Source organism: Cryptotermes secundus, unplaced genomic scaffold (assembly GCF_002891405.2).
Source record: "Cryptotermes secundus unplaced genomic scaffold, Csec_1.0 scaffold81, whole genome shotgun sequence".
Classification (NCBI taxonomy): domain Eukaryota; kingdom Metazoa; phylum Arthropoda; class Insecta; order Blattodea; family Kalotermitidae; genus Cryptotermes; species Cryptotermes secundus.
In genome coordinates this window covers 44,309-64,213 of record NW_019718023.1, presented here as the reverse complement: position 1 = coordinate 64,213, position 19,905 = coordinate 44,309, and the positions used below count along the sequence as shown (strand labels likewise).

Here is a 19,905-nt window from a genome sequence, read left to right as displayed (position 1 = left end):
GGTTCGATCCCGGGTCTGGTCAAGTGGGATTTGTGGTGGACAAAGTGGCGCTGGGGCATGTTTTCTCCGAGTACTTCGGTTCCCCCTACCAATCTTCATTCCACCAATTGCTCCACAGTCACCCTCACCTATCATCTGGGGCTGGTACAATAGGCCAGAAGTGGCCGCAGTACAAGGGACTTAGTCCCACCCCACTAGCAATAAAAGAAAAAACACATGCGAAATTATTATAATCTGAACATACTTCTCTCCACTTTTGGCATGCTGAACTCCGTCTTTTTGCTGCCCTTGCAGCTTCTGAACAGGTTTCTGGGCGACAGCTTGGAGAAGAAACTCTTTTTCGTCTTCTCCACGACCGTAACCTCTCCGTCCCTCTCGCGGTACACGAGACGCTTTCGCTTCTCGTTATCCGCCATCTTGAGTCAGATCTGCGGCAAGAGAGGAAGACTTAAATTATGGAAAATAACAGGAAGGAAATAAAGCTAGAGAGTAAGTAAACAATCAAGAAATAAAAGGAAGTATGAAATAAATTAGAAGTGAGATAGAAAGGAATTGAAGAAGCAAGAAAGAAGAAAAGAAAGCTGGAAGAAAATAAGAAAGAGGTAGGAAGACATGTACAAAGGAAGCAGGGAGGAAAAAAGAAAGAACATTAGAAAGAGAGTATGGAGGAAAGCAAAACGAAAATGAGAAAGAAAAATAGAAAGGTAACAGAAAGGAAAGAAGGAATGAGTAAAGCAGGAAGAAGAGAGGAATAAACAAAGAAGGACAAAAGAACCAGAAGGAAGAAAGGGAGAATGTAAAAAAAATAAAAACAATGAAAGAAATGGAAATAAGTAAGAAGGAAAAAAGGCGGGTAAGTGATATGGCTTGGAGGGCGTTTCTTTTGCAGCGGGGACAGACACACCGGCCGGAACCAGTAGCTACGTCAGCCTTGTCTGATGTGCGTTCGTTGGGAAATTAGCAGACGGACAGCGTCTGTGCCTTTCGGCACCTTGCACGCTGCCAAGCGGATCTTCTACCGGAGTGTATCGATGTTTCGTCAGTGACCCGAAGCTGTGCTCATGCGTGCCATGCGAAATCAAGTTAAAACTGAATTAAGGACATATCTCAGAAAGTCTAATTCAGTGCTTCTCAACCTGTGGGAGGAGGAGGGAGTCAGAGGGTTTCAGAAAAGGAGGAGTGAGACTGTCAGGCTGAAGTCAATATAACGCCATATTCAGTTGAAATGCATGCAATCATGTATGTCAGCAGTTCGGAGAGTTACTTTTCAGTAAGGTTGTCAGCCCTCCTCCCCGGCAGCCCTTTCACCCCCCAGGAAGAGTCCTCTTACTCATTTCTGTTAGAGACAGAGTCGACCCCAGGGCCAGAGTGCGGCTGGAAGTATTAGGTCAATTGAAAAATCCAATGACCTCGTATGGAATCGAACCCGCGATCTTCTGGCTTGTAGCATATGTTTCAACCAATATTATATTTAAGCATCCTGTTGCACACTACACGATAAATGATACAAACTCCGTACCAAGTGCAAACAATATATTATATGTCATTGAGCTTGCTTTCTTTTACACTACATGTTTCGACCTCAAACGGCCATCATCAGGTGTATATTCTCACGTTGCTATTACACAGCAGTTAGTTTAAAATTTAACATTTAAAAAACACTTTGTTCCTTTCCTTGTTATTATCAACATCTACTTCGTTGATATCTGTCTGGTTTGTAGATTATTTTTGTTACACACGTTAATTTAGATTTTCCTGTAGTAGCACTATAAAATCTTTAGTTCTAATTATAAAGTCCTTTAAAATTTTCTCTAAATTTTAAAATTTAAAATTTAAAATTGTTAGGGTTACTCGCCGTATGTCTTGCTCTCTTTTACACTACACATGTAGTGTAAAAGAGAGCAAGATCAAGGACATATAATATATTGTTTGCACTTGGGACGGAGTTTGTATCATTTATCGTTTCAACCAACTACGCTACCGCGTGTCTCCCATAGATTCTAAAAGATTTTTAATATAAGAGAAATAAATGAAATTTCTTTTGTTATGAAAAAGAAGAATCTCATGTGAAGTTGTGATGCGTTCTAAGTATAAACTTACGTACATATTAAGCCACATCACACGCTGCGTGCCATCTTGCTATGCGTATTGCTGGCCAAGTTTAACTCCTCATATCTTACTCACACCGCATCTGCAATCAAAATAACACGAAGGGATTAGTACGTGTCCATTACACAAAGTTCGGTAGCGGACGCATGACAAGGGCAATATGTCCATCCGATAGAGTGCTTCTCCGCCGAAATCAGCCGACCGATTTCAATTAAATTCTATACTGGGTGGGGGTTCTGTAATCAAAACTGTTGGGCTTATTTTATTTTGAGTTTTATCGAAATAATATAGCTCCTACTTAGCACAAACCACATATCTGGCTTAAAATATTTTTTTTTTTCAAAAATGTATTTTATCTAAAAATATTGCATTATCGAAAATATCATTGAGAAAAATTAAATTTGTATTGTAGCATGTAGACCCGTTGCAAAGTAATGACTATATATAACACCAGTTGCTAAGCAACGGCCGCAGAATAAGCAAATATACGGCATCCGTTGTTGAGTAATGGCTTGCCAAACAAATATGTTCCCATGGCAACAATTGAACTACAAAAATGAACGGTATTTTCTACGTTGTCCAGAAGTATCGGGGACCACTGCCAGAGAGGTGGCCGACCTCGCTGGCAGAACGGGGCTGATAGTGAGCACCAGTACTGGAAGGGCATGGCGACTGGTAGAATATTAAAGGGGGACACACAATAGATTAATAACTAGTCGCAGTGGATGGGGAAACCCACCCCCTCCAAAATAATAATAATAATACGTTGTCCTTGTCAAGATATTATAAATTGGAACAATGAGTCAGTTGCAGATCTGAACCAGAGGACTGTGTAAATGAGGTCAAGAAACTGTGTTTACATATTGTTTTTCGAATTAAACTCAAGAAAGAATAAGTAATGAACAGATAGAGAAAATACGAATGGAGGAGTTTCAAAGTACACCCGCGTTTCACAAAATGTAATGATGCTTAATGTTATATTTTAGCGTCCTGTTGCACTGATTTAAGTCCATGATTTATTTTATCCGTCTTCTAGTGCATACATTCATCTATCCCCTCTTCTCACTCTCACTACATGTTTCGGCACAAAAGTGCCATCTTCAGGTGCTGATCCAATCCACGACAAACTAGTTCATTGCATGCCTTGTCTATACATACTAAAATAACTAAAATATATATTTATCTTATATACTGATAAATGTTAAGTGTTAAAATATTGAAATTGTACAGGATATTTTATTCCTACGTCGTGTTTCATTACGCGAGTCACGTTTATCATCTTCTGTTGGAGCACTCTTTCACTATCGTGTATTGTGCTCTGTGTTGCGTCTCGCTCCTGTGACTGCGTGTGTTATAGTTTGTCGTGGATTGGATCAGCACCTGAAGATGGCACTTTTGTGCCGAAACATGTAGTGCGAGTGAGAAGAGGGGATAGATGAATGTATGCACTAGAAGACGGATAAAATAAATCATGGACGTAATGATGCTTGTTTGGCTTACCCTTCGGCCCTGAAGTCAGAGGCAGTCAGTCGCCCCGAAATATCTGTAGGCTTATGCGAGACTGCACGACTTCATGCCCCAGGAGATTGTACCCTTCAAAATTAATTTTTTCACGTTGCAGTAAGACAAAAAATTATATTCTACGAAAATGATAATTTATATGTCACACTTCTAACAGTTTCTCAGCTTCTTATGTTGAAAGAGCGAGAGGGAAGGAGAGAGGGAGAGAGAGAGATAAAGACAAGGACAGAGAAAGGACATCGTTTTTTTATAAGGTTCCCAGGCTTCGCCCGCTCGTCCTTCTCATAAGAATAGAATGAAACCGAAAATAGGATGTTTAGAAGCAGTGGCGTAAGACAAAGGCACATAAATTTTGGTTTCCTTAATTAGTGTTGAGGTATATTTTTGAAAAATTAATTTAATAGCTCTGACATCACTGGATCTTAATTTTTAACGAATTTAACTCCTGACAGCTGCATAATAAACACGCAGTGGCAACTTGGAACTTGGAAAACACATCAGAATTTCCTTAAAAACTGATGATAACCAATAAAACTCGTGTCGAGACGTGCAGGACCTTCCGGGTTCAAGCAGAGTTTTGGCCAGCAGTAAGGCAGAAATATATATATATATATATATATTGGCCATTCCCTGACGGTTCTCTAACGCATACGCTGTTGCTTTGTTGGTAACATGAATTACAAGCGTTTAAATAACAAAGTCAGTTTTTAACTCCAAGAAAACACTCTGCATCTCTAGTACACCGAACAGATGATTAATAATGTTTTTAGATTAACTACACCAACGGCCGCTCCATAGCTAAGCGGTTAGTCGCTGGCTTCCCACCGTGGTAGCCCGGGTTCGATCCCGGGTCTGGTCAAGTGGGATTTGTGGTGGACAAAGTGGTGCGGGGGCAGGTTTTCTCCGAGTACTTTGGTTTCCCCGGCCAATCTTAATTCCACCAAATTCTCCATCATCATAATCACACGAGGTAGGTACAATAGGCTAATCAGTGGCCGCCGTGTCGAGTGGACCCAGTTGAACTCCACCCCCCACTAAGAGAATTAAAAAAAACTATCACCATATATTCTTGAAATTTAGAAACCACTATAAATGAATTATATCAGAGAAATATTTCGTTATTTAAGCTTAACGCTTTAAAACCTAGCGTTAATTTTATATAAAACCTGTTTAAACGTTATGTACTCTCAGTGTTACCAACAGAGGGCACTGTGGTCTTCATATGCTTCTCAAAACAAAGAGCGATTATTTATCTGAAAAAAATTAACCAATTTTCCTGTAAAATGGAGACTCAGTATATTTTCTTTGAGTTAGGAGCGAAACTGTTAAAGCTTATTCAGATAAATTTCAGGCTTCAAAGTGTTAATGAACTTGGAAGTTCTAGGCATAAATAAGAGGGTAATATTAAAATTGATCCTAAAGAAATAGTTTGTTATTATGAGAACAGGATTCGTCTACCTCAGCATAGGGTCCATTGGCGGGGTCTTGTGGGCACGCTAATGGACCTTCTGGTTGGAATAATGCCGTTTCCTGAGATATGACACCATGTAGATCTTGTGTGAACCGACGTTTCGGAAGAACGTATCGCCTTCATCTTCAGAGTAGTGGCGAATTGTTTCTCCGAAACGGTTCACACAAGATATACAGAGTTCCACATCCCAGAAGACGGCGTTCTTCATATTAACCGCCATGAATACCCCAAATCTTATAATTTTCTGGTTTGTTTTCCATAAAATTCTGGGAATTTCTTGCTTATCTATGCAGCAATTAGTTTTCGAATGTAGACTCTGTTTCATCGAGTTAGATAAGAGTTAAAACAAGCAGAATATACGTAGGTTGTAAAGGATTAACTTTCCACGGAGAACCTCGTGATTAATTTTCGCAGATACTGAAGAAGGAGTACGGTATGGGCACCGAGATCTTCCGTGCAGATACCGCTGCGAAGCATCTAGGGCGAAACAATGTATCTAATTACAGGACGAAGAGGGAGTGAAAAATTAATGCAGGAGGATTCGTTTAATGTTGCTTTGTGGACAGCTTAAATTTTAGTTTAATCATCGTCCGTTATCTGCTAAGAGCTGCGTGTGTGTGTGTGTGCGCCTGCGCGCCATGTTTTAATTACTCAGCCACCAGCCTACGCGTCATGTCGGATTATGTCCATGTTCCATGTCTGCAGATCTAGCTGCGTTTTAACATGACATTAACTAACGAACCGACTGGCGAACGAGATGACTACACAACTAAATATGCAAATATATATAAGTTCTTGATGCAGTAAGTCACGCAATTCCATGGTTTTATAGGATCGAAAAACATTGACGTCCTCAAGATCTCCCTTTTAAGGGGAGAGCAATTTTGCAGTGGTGGGAGAATCCATGAAATTTTCTTACAAATTTACATAATTTAATGCTGCTGTTAGCGATCACCCTCGAGTATGTTGGATGGAGAAATATAATATATATATATATATTGTCACGCGTAGGGGTGACTTATAGACGGGGTTTTGGGTTGGATGGTTGGATTTTTTTTGCACCTTATACATTCACGAAGTTCGGGACAAAAGGCAACACAGCTATCGCTGATACACACACTCTGCAATTCACCGTTACACATTCACCGGGTTTCTCAGTCTTCTCTAGTCTTATCCTGGCAACGGATTTATCACTGTCGCTTCAACTGAAGTCTTCTTGTCACAGTCGAATCCCTTTCTTGCTATTTCTTCTCAATCAGTTTCGATTGGCATCTCCAGAACTTGACCCAATTCCCTCGACTACTGTTCTATACTCCGTCCCGTCTTCTGACTGTGCTCTCTTATAAGTCATCGGCACGGACCCCATAGTAAACACTGCCTTCTGTTGTCAGTAATGCTTGTTTGGTTGTCCTTCTATTGTCGAGTGTGCTTGTATTGCAGTAATGTGTTTAACGATCCGTTGTCTAGCAACGGGTATACGCATCAATATATATATTAAATAATTATAATTTTTTATATTGATGTTTTATATATTTTCTTTTTCCTTTGCAATTTTAATTATTTTAATTTAGTGTGGGGCGAAAATTTGCTTGCCCCTATACCGGCGCCCAGTGCCCAAAGGATTGTTATCGTGGTCAAAGAACCGGCCATTCCTGCATGTCTAAACCAACTGATGTCCCTTGTCAGAAAGCTCCGTCTGTCTCATCTCTACAGGCTCTCACGTTATATACAACTTTACGTCAACGTCACTCTAAGCAATAGTCAGGAGTTCAGTTCTTACCTCACATAAAAGTACTTCTCTTTTAAACTGAGTTTCTCACTTCACCGTATAGTCCTGTAACTTCTGGCAGTAGGGATAGCTCAGTCAGTTTAGTAATGGGCTACGGGCTGGATGGCCAGGGTTAGACTCCCAGCAGGGGCAATATTGTTATCTTCTCCACAGCACCCAGATCGGTCACAGGGACCACCCAGCCTCCTGTCCAATAAGTACCGGAGGTAACACGGCTGGGGGGTGAAACTGACAACTCACCTCTATCTCGTGCTGAGGTCAGGAATGGTGAAGCTATATTTCCACTCCCTCATATATCTTCATGATATAGGGTTTAATTAATCAGGCGCAGGGAAAAATTTACCTTTCACGTATCTTCAGACTGCATCCCAGAAGATGTCGATATTCATTGTCATTGTTTCCAGATTGCCAACGCTAACTTGTCTGACCATGGCACATTCTAGTGCAAAGTTGAAAGTCTATGGTGATAAATCTTATCACCAAGACCAGTCGGTTAATATTGTTTGGGGAAATAATCGCTTTCTATTTGGAGAATAACACAACAAATAAAGTCACTGTGTGAGCAAAGTTGAAAGATTTTTAGATTTTAAGCATTTGGTACATAAGTGAGTACAAGGGAAAGCAGCATTAAAGCATACACAACAAAAGTAGATGACATAAACAAGACTGAAATAGTCGCCAAAGAATACGATGGAAATGCCCTACGAAAGAAATCGACAATAAAAACAACGATGCGCCTAAGGGCACAGAAGACAAAGTGTAGAGTGCTTTGGTTTCCCCGATAATAAGAGTTGCCTGATGATGACCCATGTGTGGCCGAAACATGTAGCAACAAGAAATGAATGTATATAGTTAATGACATTTAAAATATTTAACAGAAACTTTCAGTGTATTAAATATATTTTAGTGTATTTTATAAAAGTTTGACTTTGTTGCATTTTAGACGGAACAATCACGATCTAAAACTTTGGTGCATACATTAACCATTGTGTTTTAAAGGGGTTAAAACGAATTCACAAGATAAACCCCTTTCCAGAATACACTCCATCCGAGCAATTATTATTTCAGTACAAAAGTTAAAATTCTTTCTTTATATTAACAATAGTTCTCTTTACAATCCTGACATTAAAATTGAGAATTCTTATCTTTTCCTCAGTTACTTCAGAAAAGATATTTTAAGTCTTTCGGAGTCAGCATTTATTTCCCCTAAGTAGCTCCACGTAATCCGTTCGGTTTACCGAACCAAGAAGTACAAATTCGGGAACATCGGGTATGCACGGAATATTACAAATATTATAAACTACGAGGCACGCAAATCCTAGGAATTGATAACAATCGCCATATGCAATTGCGTGAATACTAGCTAGAGCTTTAGTCACGTGTCATACCGTCATTCGTTGCTACCATGGTATCCAGTAACTTTATTTAAACCAGATCAGAAAGATTACGATAGATTTGTTGCTCATGAGTGGTGTCGAGAATAGCGTCTTAGTCTATTTAGAATATGTCACATTACGAAGGGTTGAAGAGGCTATTTTGGTCGGTTGATCGATCGATGGTTTCAACTTTATTAATGGTGAGTAAACGTGAACTTACATTTTAAGGTAGTACTACCAATCGGTCGGACATTATTAAAGGTAAACATGAACTTAGGCCGGTCACGGTAGCCGAGCGGTCTAAGGCATGCACTGTCTTCGCTCGCTGTGAAGCCGGGATCGTGGGTTCGGATCTGTTTCCTGTGAGGTACGAACTGAATTCTTATATATTATTATTATACACTGCCGGTCACGGTAGCCGAGCGGTCTAAGGCATGTACTGTCTTCACTCGCTCTGAAGTCGGGATCGTGGATTCGAATCCCACTCAGGGCATGGATGTTTGTGTGCGTTTTTCTGTGTTTGTGTACAGATAGAGGCCTTGCGACGAGCTGATCACCCGCCCAAGGAGTCCTACCATATGTGTAAGATCTATAAAAACCGAAGTGAACGGAGAAGTTCTTGGAGGTAGGCCTAGGCCCACTGGGGCTGAAGTGCCAAGGAAAAAAGAACATGAACTTACGACGCGTCGCAACCATTTAAATGTAGTACTATCACAAAATTCGCCTGAATTCATTTCAGTAGACTGTAACGAGTAAGGGTATATCTGCATTACATAATGTCAGCAACACGAAAACTTTTGACAGTGGACATATCCGTTCGTCCGTCCTATCCTCAGAGCTGTTGCCTCAACAGAACTAAAATCTAAAGACTGGATATTAAGATCAAGTCAAGAGCCCCAAGAAGGACTCAAAGCCAAGACTGGCCATTGGTAAGGGACTCAGACAAGTATTTCAGACAGTCGAGAATGCGTTGTAGTGTCTGGTGCGCTTCTGGATGTTGTTCTGCTGACTCCAGGCTAGAATGTTGCCGAACGTCTGGCTGTCTTTATGACTTTTTCACCAAATTCTTTTAGAAGTACAATATAAACGGTAGATTGTCTATGCATGCTGGCTGCAAGCACAACGCGGTGTTCAGATGAAATGCTTCCTTTTAATATAAATTTATCATTCCACCGAGATTATCTACCGATCTTGAGCGTCAGCCTTCTTTTGAACTGGAGCATCTGCCTAGTCGTAAATTGAAACATTTGTCTAGTTCTCAACTTGAGCACCTGCCAAGTTCTGAACTGAAACATATGCCTAGTCTTAAATTGAAACATTTGTCTAGTTCTCAACTTGAGCGCCTGCCAAGTTCTGAACTGAAACATATGCCTAGTCCTAAATTGGAACATTTGCCAAGTTCTGAACTTAAACATCTGCCTAGTCGTAAATTGAAACATTTGCCTAGTTCTCAACTTGAGCACCTGCCAAGTTCTGAACTTAAACATCTGCCTAGTCGTAAATTGAAACATTTGCCTAGTTCTCAACTTGAGCACCTGCCAAATTTGAAACATCTACTTAATGCTGCTGCACATCTTTAAATAAACGTGTATGTATTAAGTTATGATTCTGTATTTAGCATCCCGTTGCAATTAAAGGATTTTATCTCGTTTTACTTAAAAGGAAGACTACAGCGTGTGATTTTAACATGAATTAAAACATGTAGCAGATATTAACACAGTCATATCTGTAACATAAAAACAACTCAAGATGGCCGTTTGGGGACGAAATATGTAGTGCTGAAGTGTAGAATGTAAAAGTGTTGCAATTTTGACGGAAAATAAATAATGGACCCTATTATGTATTAAGTTCTTTGCATTACTGACAGACTTAATACATAGACATTTAACGGAATTAGTTGTTTGATGTATTGTTTGGCTGATTTTTTGTTACCTGATTATTTAGTTTCTTAGTTTAATTTTTTAATTCGCTTAGTGAGGGGTGGAGTCGAACTGGATCCACTCGGCACGGAGGCCACTGATTGGCCTATTTTAGCCTGCCCCGGGTGATTATGATGATGCAGAATTTAGTGGAATGAAGACTGGCAGGGGAAACCGAAGTACTTGGAGAAACCCCGCCTCAGCGGCCACTTTGTCCATCACGAATCCCACTTGACTAGACCCGGGATCGAACCCGGGCTGCCGCGGTTGGAAGCCAGCGACTAACCGCTTGAGCTATGGCGTGGCCTTTTCTTAGTTAGTTGCTTAATTGGCTGGTTATTTAGTTATTTATTTGCTTACTTCTCATTTTAATAAATAGCTGTAAAGCCTGATGATTGTAGAGCTGAAATAACAACATTTTATAACTTTTTCCAACTCAATTCAGCACCCTTAATCAATTTCCGTGTTCGTTACCAGAGGCATTGCAGCCTGCGCCTTCATATTACATTACTCTTTGTACGTTCTGAGCTGCAGAAAACGTATTTCTTCTGTTTACTGAATAACGTAGGCTAGAGTTTTGAGTCTTCTGTTGTTTCATAATATTCCCCGCCCCCAAAACGACGCCCTTCAAGGGATATTATCGATTAATAAAAACATAAAAACGCCGAAGTCTTATAAAATTGCTTCTACCCCATTAAAATTTCCCATTTCGCTTATCGTCTCTCTCCATGTGTCTGGTTACATGACTGAAGGTTTGCAGAAGGAAGTGTCTTATAAAACAGAAGAAGATATATGCTTCGAAAATATTCACATACTCCTTGAATATGATAAACACGTTAAGTACCCATCACTTCATCGCATAAGTGTAATAACTGTAAAGAAAAAAATAGTAGGCCCTGTGCTTAACCAATAAACACTAAGTCATGAAGGCGTGTGGAGGAGTAGATGTATAGATCTAAGTTTTCTTGACCTTGGCACTGGTTGGAGGTCGTAGTCAGCTTCACGCAACGGCCGTTTAACCCCCGGAGACAGAGCCTTCTGTACCCATTGGATGGTAGACCGGGTGAAACACAGAGCCGGTCTGAACGACGTGGAGAAGAGAAAATTTTTGACCCTACCGAGTTTCGAACCCGGTCCCCTTTTCCATCCAGCCCGTAGCCAATCGCATTACCGACTGAGCTATATCGGCTCCTGTAATAACTGTAAACTTCTCAAATTTGACCCATTGCTTTACAAGAACGAGATTTCTCGGTAACAAATATCGGTATCATTGGTTCTGGACATTATGAGGAAACATTAATTCTCCTGCCATCTCTTGACATTTCGTATGAACTATTTGTGAATTTTTAAAAATGAAAATTACAAACAACAACAAAGAACAAAAATAAATGAAGTCATTAATTCTTAAACTAAATTTAGAACGATATATGTTAACAGAAAAGTCTGGCTTTAATTGATTCATTGACTACAGACTGAGGTGCCTGTGATCCACTGGATATCGCGGCCGAGTAGGAATAACTTCCTTGTAATCTGGAGATCCTGGATCAGCGTCATTAAATTGAACATAAATAAATATTAATCTAACTCCGTTGAGAAATCAGCGGGAGGTTTCATCGTCTGTTATAGTCTAACAACAAAAAAACTCCGAGGTTTCAGCCCGCAAGCGAAATATACCGACTGAGCGGCCGCCGTTTGTCGGCGAAGTTAGTACCCACTTTAGTGGATAGAGGGTGTCGCGTGGTTAGCGCAACGAATTCCCACGACCGTTAATTTCGGCTTCTAGACCGGAGATATCACATACACTCATATAAAAAGTAGTTTTTATAGAAGTGTAAATTTCTTTACTTTTGGCATTTGCATGATTCAAACAGATTTTATAGAATAGGAACTGAAGATTTTGTGATATGTGTTATTTGCGTGTCGTATCTTATTGTAGTATCACTGCCACCAGGAAAAAACCAATTTGCAGTCTGAATAAAATAATAATAAAGTGAGCTACAATTCTCAATGCAAATTATCTCCTATAATATATTTCCTGAAATTTGGCTGTAATTCTCTGTGTAAAATGCACCCCTAAACTGTCCATGACTCTGTTAGGGTGCCGTTGTCAGTATGAGGCTGTCTGGAACGTAACGAAGTACCATCAATCAAATCTGCTTGATCGAGTGTCACGTTCGAGCACCTGTGCTGGTAATTTACGCTGAGAATCCACTCGGCATTCCGTGCTTGTTCCGCCTCGTGTAACAGTTCCTCATTAAGGATGTAAATAAAACATAGGGAATATCACAAATTGAGAAGCTATGGAGCTCTATGGAACAGCGTTCTTCTTGTTCAATCGGTCAAACATTTCTCTTCCTTCTATTGAACGCGAAGGTTCAGTACCATGTCCGCGAGTAGCTCTAACCTAAGGCAGATGACACAGATCCACGCGCTTAAACTCCAGTTAACCAGTGTTCATATGCAGTCACCCATCCAAATACTAACCCCCCCCCCAGTATGGGTTATCTCTAGAGATCGGGCGAGAACTGATGTTTTCAAAATATATCTCACTCATAATTTCTGCAGTAGCTGGAGGTGAGTGAGTAGGTTCACGCCTCTGCCTGTTTACCCCCGGGGGAAGAGCGCTCAACACCCACAAAGACAGAAGGCTGGGTGGGCCCCAGAACCATTCTGAACGTGTTCGAGGTAATGGAACTTCAGTTATCCAGCCAATAGCCTTGCCGTTAGCCCGGCTGTAATACCTAGGGTCCATTTGGGTAATAATTTTGCTTGCCTACCGCTGACTTGTCTTGGTGACACTTCACACACTTTTCTCTATTTCCTGTGCGTGCTACACGGTCTTAATTAACTCTGTTAATCCCATTAGGTGGCACACACGTTACGAAGTCCCTCATCAGTCTACTCCCTTTATTAAGTCATCTCTCTCGAGGGCCGCGCCATAGCTCAAGTGGTTAGTCGCTGGCTTCCCACCGCGGCGGCCCGGGTTCGATCCCGGGTCTCGTAAAGTGGTATTTGTGGTGGACAAAGTGGCGCTGGGGCAGGTTTCCTCCGAGTACTTTGGTTTCCCCTGCCAATCTTCATTCCACCAATTGCTCCACATCCACCCTCACCTATCATCTGGGGCTGGTACAATAGGCCAGAAGTGGCCGCAGTACAAGGGACTTAGTCCCACCCCACTAGCAATAAAAAAAGGAGAGTGGACAGTTTGAGCATTCCTGGTTGTTTGTTTGGCCTATTCTTCGGCTTTGATGATAAAGAGAATAAGTTTTCTCCGAAATATCTCCGAAATTATATCGGACTACAAGGCGTGACATTCTTCTTATTCACCCTGTGGACGTCAGCTCCTCATTATGGACTACAAAAATTGTGCCCTGGAAACTAACCGAAATTTATGTGTTCTAATTTTTAATCTTTTTAAATCGGAAGGAGGAATACCAAAAGAGGTTTCCATTCTTACAGACTTATGGCATATAGTATATAGTTTAGTAATTCAGAGACTGCGTAATCAGTCTTCCAAATGTAGGCCTATATGACTGAGGAGTAAACTTTGAATTGAAGAAAGCAGTCTTCTGGGATTTGGCACCGTGTATATGTGGTGTTAACCGACGTTTCGGAGGAACGTATCGNCCCTGAAGATGGAGGCGATACGTTCCTCCGAAACGTCGGTTAACACCACATATACACGGTGCCAAATCCCAGAAGACTGCTTTCTTCATAGTCACCGCCGTGAAAGCCTCAAATCTTACAAACTTTGAATTATCTCCAAAAAGAATGAAAGATCGAACTGGAAATACTGGAAATATAATACCCCATTATCTCACTGCGATAAATTGGCAGCACAATTCGAGAAGCCCTGTTTCCTTCAGCGAAGATGCATCTGTACCTCCGCTCCACTGAAATGTAATGTCAACAAATTCACGTTCGTATGTATTCGTCTCCTTTCGCAAATATAGATATAGATATACAGCCTTTACATCTGCCTCTCCTTTTGTGCAGAATTTGATGTCACGAACAAAATCAATATAAAGAAAATAAATAGGGAGATATTTCTCTTTTTGGTTTGGGTTTCTACAAAACATTGTCGACTTTACAATCAATTCCTTATATTGGGCCAACACAAGAAACTTTTCAAGACACAATCATATGGTTACACTGAACATGGCGTATTTTATGTGATAAGTAATGGTACCAATCACATTTGTTGTGTCAGTGATTGCAAATAAAATAATAAAATTAATTATCTTCACAGAACCCATTAGAGAATTTTTTGGAAACAAAATTATATTGCTCACAAAACGTAATAAACTTTTCCGTGATAACTATTTCTTTGTCTAATACACATCTGGCGGTAAGTCATACTCAGAATAGCCAACTTTGAAGAAGAAAATTCTTCTGAAATTTCTTTCCCTTCGACGAGATATCCGGTACAATGCTTTCGGCTTCCATCTTATGTTAAAATAGAACTCAGCAGAGTATAAATGATTACATATCTATCTCAGTCACTACCAGATGATGATTCACCCTCAAAAGTATTTTAGACACGGTTCTAATCATACCGATCACATTGTTGTTCCAGTGATTGTAAATAATATAAGAACTTGAGTTGTTTACAGCAAATACATAGTACGACAGGCCGCGCCAAAGCTCAAGCGGTTAGTCACTGGTTTCCACCGCGGCAGCTCGGGTTCAATCACGGGTCTGGTCAAGTGGGATTTGTTGTAGGCAAAGTGGCGCTGGTGTGGGTTTTCTCCGAATACTTCGATTTCCCCTGCCAATCTTCATTCCACCAAATTCTCCATCATCATAATCACCTGGGGCAGGTACGTTGGGCCAATCAGTGGCCGCCGTGTCGGCCACTTGGACTCCACCCCCAACTAAGCGAATTAAAAAAATTAATACGACAGCAATATCACGCTGATAAATCCATCCGCTCAATCATCCAGCCTTAAGTTTCAGCTCTGAAAATACGAAAATTTGGCAGTTTTCGATTTTATTTTGTATCTTGTGTTTTCACTGAAAGGTTTTTGGTTAATTTAATTTTGATTCATATTAATCAATTATATGTCCCTGAGGTTCACTCAGCCTCTAACAGAAATGAGTACCAGGAATTAAATAAATAATTTTCCTGGGGAGTAAAGCGCGGCCGGAGCGTAAAGCTGACAACTTTACCGCCATCTTTGAGCCGATTGTCTAGATAATGTGGGATCCTCAACGTCTCACAACCCTATGGGCCTTCACAGCCTGGTACAGGGATAGCTTTACTTTTTTATATATTAATCAATTATATTCCCAATTTTGCTTAAATCTCAGATAGAAATTATCGATTTTCCCCAAGTGGCTTATCACATAAAGTATTTGTACGCCTACATTATATTGTAAAGAATTTGATCAACGAGTTGCCAGTCAACAGCTCTGCAGTGACCACAGCATGAAGCCAAGTAATCACCGGGACCTAGTACTGAAGAATAAGAAACAATGGAACTATAATTTCCTCTCCCTATTTTTCTTCACGGCTTGATGCTTATTTAATTAAGGACACTGACAGCTGTGCCTTTGACCTTTAACTCAGTTTTCAGGACGTCCTCTTTGGACACAGAGAAAACGACATGAAAGATAAATTGTGAAGAGAGGCTTTATGTTAAGTATCTTATCACTGAACACCTCTAAATTATTATTGTTGCATGTTCAGTTATGGATTTCACATTCATAGTTCTCGTGTTATTTGCATTTCAATGTATATATGCCTAGGGCCGCGCCATAGCTCAAGCGGTTTGTCGCTGGCTTCCCACCGCGGCGGTCCGGGTTCGATCCAGGGTCTGGTCAAGTAGGATTAGTGGTGGACAAAGTGGCACTGGGGCAGGTTTTCTCCGAGTACTTCGGTTTCCTCTGCCAATCTTTATTCCACCAATTGCTCCACAATCACCCTCACCTATCATCTGGGGCTGGTACAATAGACCATAAGTGGCCGCAGTACAAGGGACTTAGTCCCACCCCACTAGCATATATGCCTAGGCATATTATATTTTAAATGCTGAAATCCCTTGAATAGTTAGCTATGGCTGTTCATAGATGGCAGAGCAAGTATCTTTAACTAATGTTTTGATTCAGCGTCAAACTTCGGCTCTGACATTAAAGCTGGGGTCAGGCACGAGCGCACAAAATGCGTCCGTTGTAACGAACGTACTGAGGACACCATACAGTTGCAGAATGCGGTGTATAGTTTTTTCTTGTCTGCAATGGAGCCAAAATAAAACGTAACATTCGCCTCTTTTGTTTATTTCTACAACGGACGTCACGACGTTCGTTACAAGGGACGCATTTTGTGCGCTCGTGTGGCCCCAGCATAAGGAAGACTGAAAATAAAGCGTTGAAGATGATATTTGGACCAGAGAGGGGTGAAGTGTTACGAGGTTGAAGAAAATTACATAATGAGGTGCTTCATAAGTTGTACTCTCTGCCAAATATATTTAGAGTGATCAAGTCAAGGAGGATGAGATGGTCAGGGGAAATACATGTAGCACGCATGGGGGAGAAGAGGAATGCATGCAGAATTTAGTGGGAAAATAGTAAAAAGTGTCTATTAAGAAGACCAAGACGTAAATAGAAGGACATAACATGGATCTTATGGGGTGTTATGGACTAGATTCATCTGGCTCAGGATAAGGACCAGCGGAGGTCTCTGTGGATACTGTAATGAACCTTAATGTTCCATGGAATTTTTGGATGTTCTTGAGTAGCTGAGCGACTGAAGCCTTCTCAATAAGAACTTAGCTCCATGGGCTTAATTAGTTAACAAAATGAATTAAGGTCAGAAGGGCCAGAGTTTCTAAGCTCTGTCTTGCGAAGCATATTGTTTTGAAAGTGACCACCTGGGTTTGAAACTCAGTAAAATGGACTCAGCGTGAAAATAAAACTGCTGCAGCAATGGGTATACAACTTTTTGTTAAGTAGACTATTGGTAGAAAATAGAAAAGCTATAGAAATAGAAATGAACGTTTTAAGAAGAATTTGGAATTAAGAATTTTTCAATACAATTGAGAGCAAAACATTACAACGGTTTGGCAGAGTAAAATGAATGAACAGAAAAATAACATGGAGAAGGACACTGTAATTAAAATTCTATAAGAAAAGACACCTTTGGAACGATGTGCTTCTATCTTCAGGATCGAACTTGATACTAGTTGTAGGTGAGTGGTCAGCTTCACGCCCCTGCCGCTTTACCCTCAGTGAAAGAGCCCCCGGTACCCATCAGATAGGAAGTTGGGTGGACCACAGCCGGTGTGGACGACAGGTAGAAAAGAAAATTTTTGACCCTGTCGGGATTCGAACTCCGACCCCTCATTCGTCCATCCCGTAGCGAGTCTCTATACCGACTACACAATCCCGGGTTCCGACCCTTATAAAGTTAAATACGGTAAAGCTATCCGTGTAACAGGCCGTGAAGGCCCATAGGGTGGTGAGACGTTGAGGGTCCCACATTATCTAGACAATCGGCTTACAGATGGCGGTGAGGTTGCCAATCGTAGGTGCCGGCTGTACCATTATTCCCAGGAATCTTCCTGGTACTCATTTCTGTTAGAGGCTGGTTCGACACCAGGGCCGTTATTTTTTAATTCGCTTAGTGTTGGGTGGAGTCCAACTGGGTCCACTCGGCACGGCGGCCACTGATTGTCCTATTGTAGCCTGCCCCGGGTGATTATGATGATGGAGAATTTGGTGAAATGAAGATTGGCAAGGGAAAACGAAGTACTCGGAGAAAACTCGCCCCAGCGCCACTTCGTCCACCATAAATCCCACTTGACCAGACATGGGATCGAACCCGGGCCGCAGCAGTGGGAAGCCAGCGACGAACCGCACCCCAGGGCCATACTGCGGCTGGAAGGATTAGATTAATTGAAAAAAAGACCTCATCGGGAATCGAACCAGCTACCTTCCAGATTATAATATAGTGTCTCAACCAAATACTCTGCCGCGTGCCCCCAACAACCGCTGAGAGAACTTCATGTCCTATGAAGAGCGTGTGGACTTTTCCATCGACCCATGTAAATGTAAATGATATTAGACGAAAAGTAATAGAAATTGTTGTGGTTAGAAGAGCGAGAATTTGAAAGAATTTGTGTCTTGTTTTCTTATCCGTTGTGTTTTCTACAATCCCCTTTTCCCATCACACTGTACAAATACAGATTCGTCTTCGCAAACATTTTTACTGTGTTTATATTCGAATTCTTGCTATTGTCATTTTGTTTTCTTCATATTTCTTTGCTATTCCTACGTAATCTTCCGCGTTTTCACATAAAATCCTCGACTAATGGCCTTATACATATCAAAATCTGAAACTCTGCAGTCTCCTCACCTCGCTTCCCCTGGGTATGCTGCAGAATTCTCTACGCTGAACGCCATATTGAAAAAAAAAAGATAGGAAAAGAATATGCGTGCGCTCGTTAAAATGACAATTATCAATGCTACTTCGTTCTGCTGCTCTAATGATGTTTCTGCGGCCAGTTTCGTATACAGGGCAGACTGTTCAGATCTTTATAAGAATCATCTATAGAATTGTAATAGGAGAACTATTTATTCTGAAATTACGACGTAAAAACTTCAAATGCATGCTTTAATAAAAACTTAAAAGTTATCAAGTTGTCATTTCTTTTCTAAAATAAATGGGAGAAGAGGAATGCATATAGGACATTTTTTGGAAAATCAGAAGGAAATAGACCACTAGGAAGACCAAGACGTGGGTGGAAAATACTAAAATGGATCTTAGAGAGATAGGGTGGGGTGGTACGGACTGGCTCGATCTGGCTCAGGAAAGGGACCATTGGGGGGATTTTGTGAACACGATAATGAAATTTTCGGTTCCATAAAATGCTGCGAAGAGCCCAGCTCCATGAAGCTAGTTTAGTTAGTTATTATAAAACATATACAGAACACTAATCACAGCTGGGAAGAGTTCCGATGAGCTCTATCTTCTGACATGTAACACCGTGTAGTCTGGTGAAAGCCAGCCGAGGATTCGGAGATTTATATTGCCTTCACCTTCATGGTCGAAGAGTAACCCACGTAAGAAACAAGCATGAAGCACTTTCCTCCAAAACATCGGGTGAAATTTCGCCAGACTACGCGGACCTGTATACCCAGGATACAGAACCCTCCACAGCTATGGATGAGTTACAGCACAGAAGACAGAACTTTTCACGACAACCGCAATGAAAGCATCAAATCCTACGTCGTCACAATTAATTAAATTTCATATAACGCAGTCAATCTTAAAAAGCTAATAAACTCATAGCTTAACTAAAACAATCCTTCCCTTTATGGAACGGGAAATTTCAATATCGCATACGCTGACCCCCGTCACTGGATTCTATCATGAGCCATATGAATCCAATCCACGCTCTCACACCCTGTTTCTGTAATCTTCCTCTCCCCTCTCACTCCCACTTGGAGCACACGGCTCATTTATCAATTTCTTGATCTTTTTACAGACGGTAGGGTTCCTTGGAAGGGGGATCAGCCCGTCGCAAGGCCTCTACCTAAACAAGGGACAACACAAACACAGAAGAAACGCATACACACACCAAACATCCATGTCCTGAGTGGGATCCGAACCCACGATCCCGGCTTCTAGCGAGCGAAGACAGTGCATGCCTTAGACCGCTCGGCTACCGTGAACGGCAGTGTATAAGAATAATATATAAGAATTCAGTTCGTACCTCACAG

General features: G+C 41.0%; 1 protein-coding gene across 1 annotated transcript in view; it reads right to left on the bottom strand.

Annotated features, from left to right (window-relative positions):
* LOC111865569 (serine/threonine-protein phosphatase rdgC) overlaps window positions 1-19,905 on the bottom strand; it is a 126,986-nt gene that overhangs the window by 83,635 nt on the left and 23,446 nt on the right. The window contains exons 2-3 of the mRNA XM_033752232.1: window positions 2,105-2,191; window positions 245-428 (exon numbers count right to left, since the gene is read on the bottom strand). Of these exons, the coding sequence (XP_033608123.1) occupies window positions 245-416 (172 nt within the window). The 5' untranslated portion in view covers window positions 417-428; window positions 2,105-2,191. The remainder of the gene's footprint in view (window positions 1-244; window positions 429-2,104; window positions 2,192-19,905) is intronic.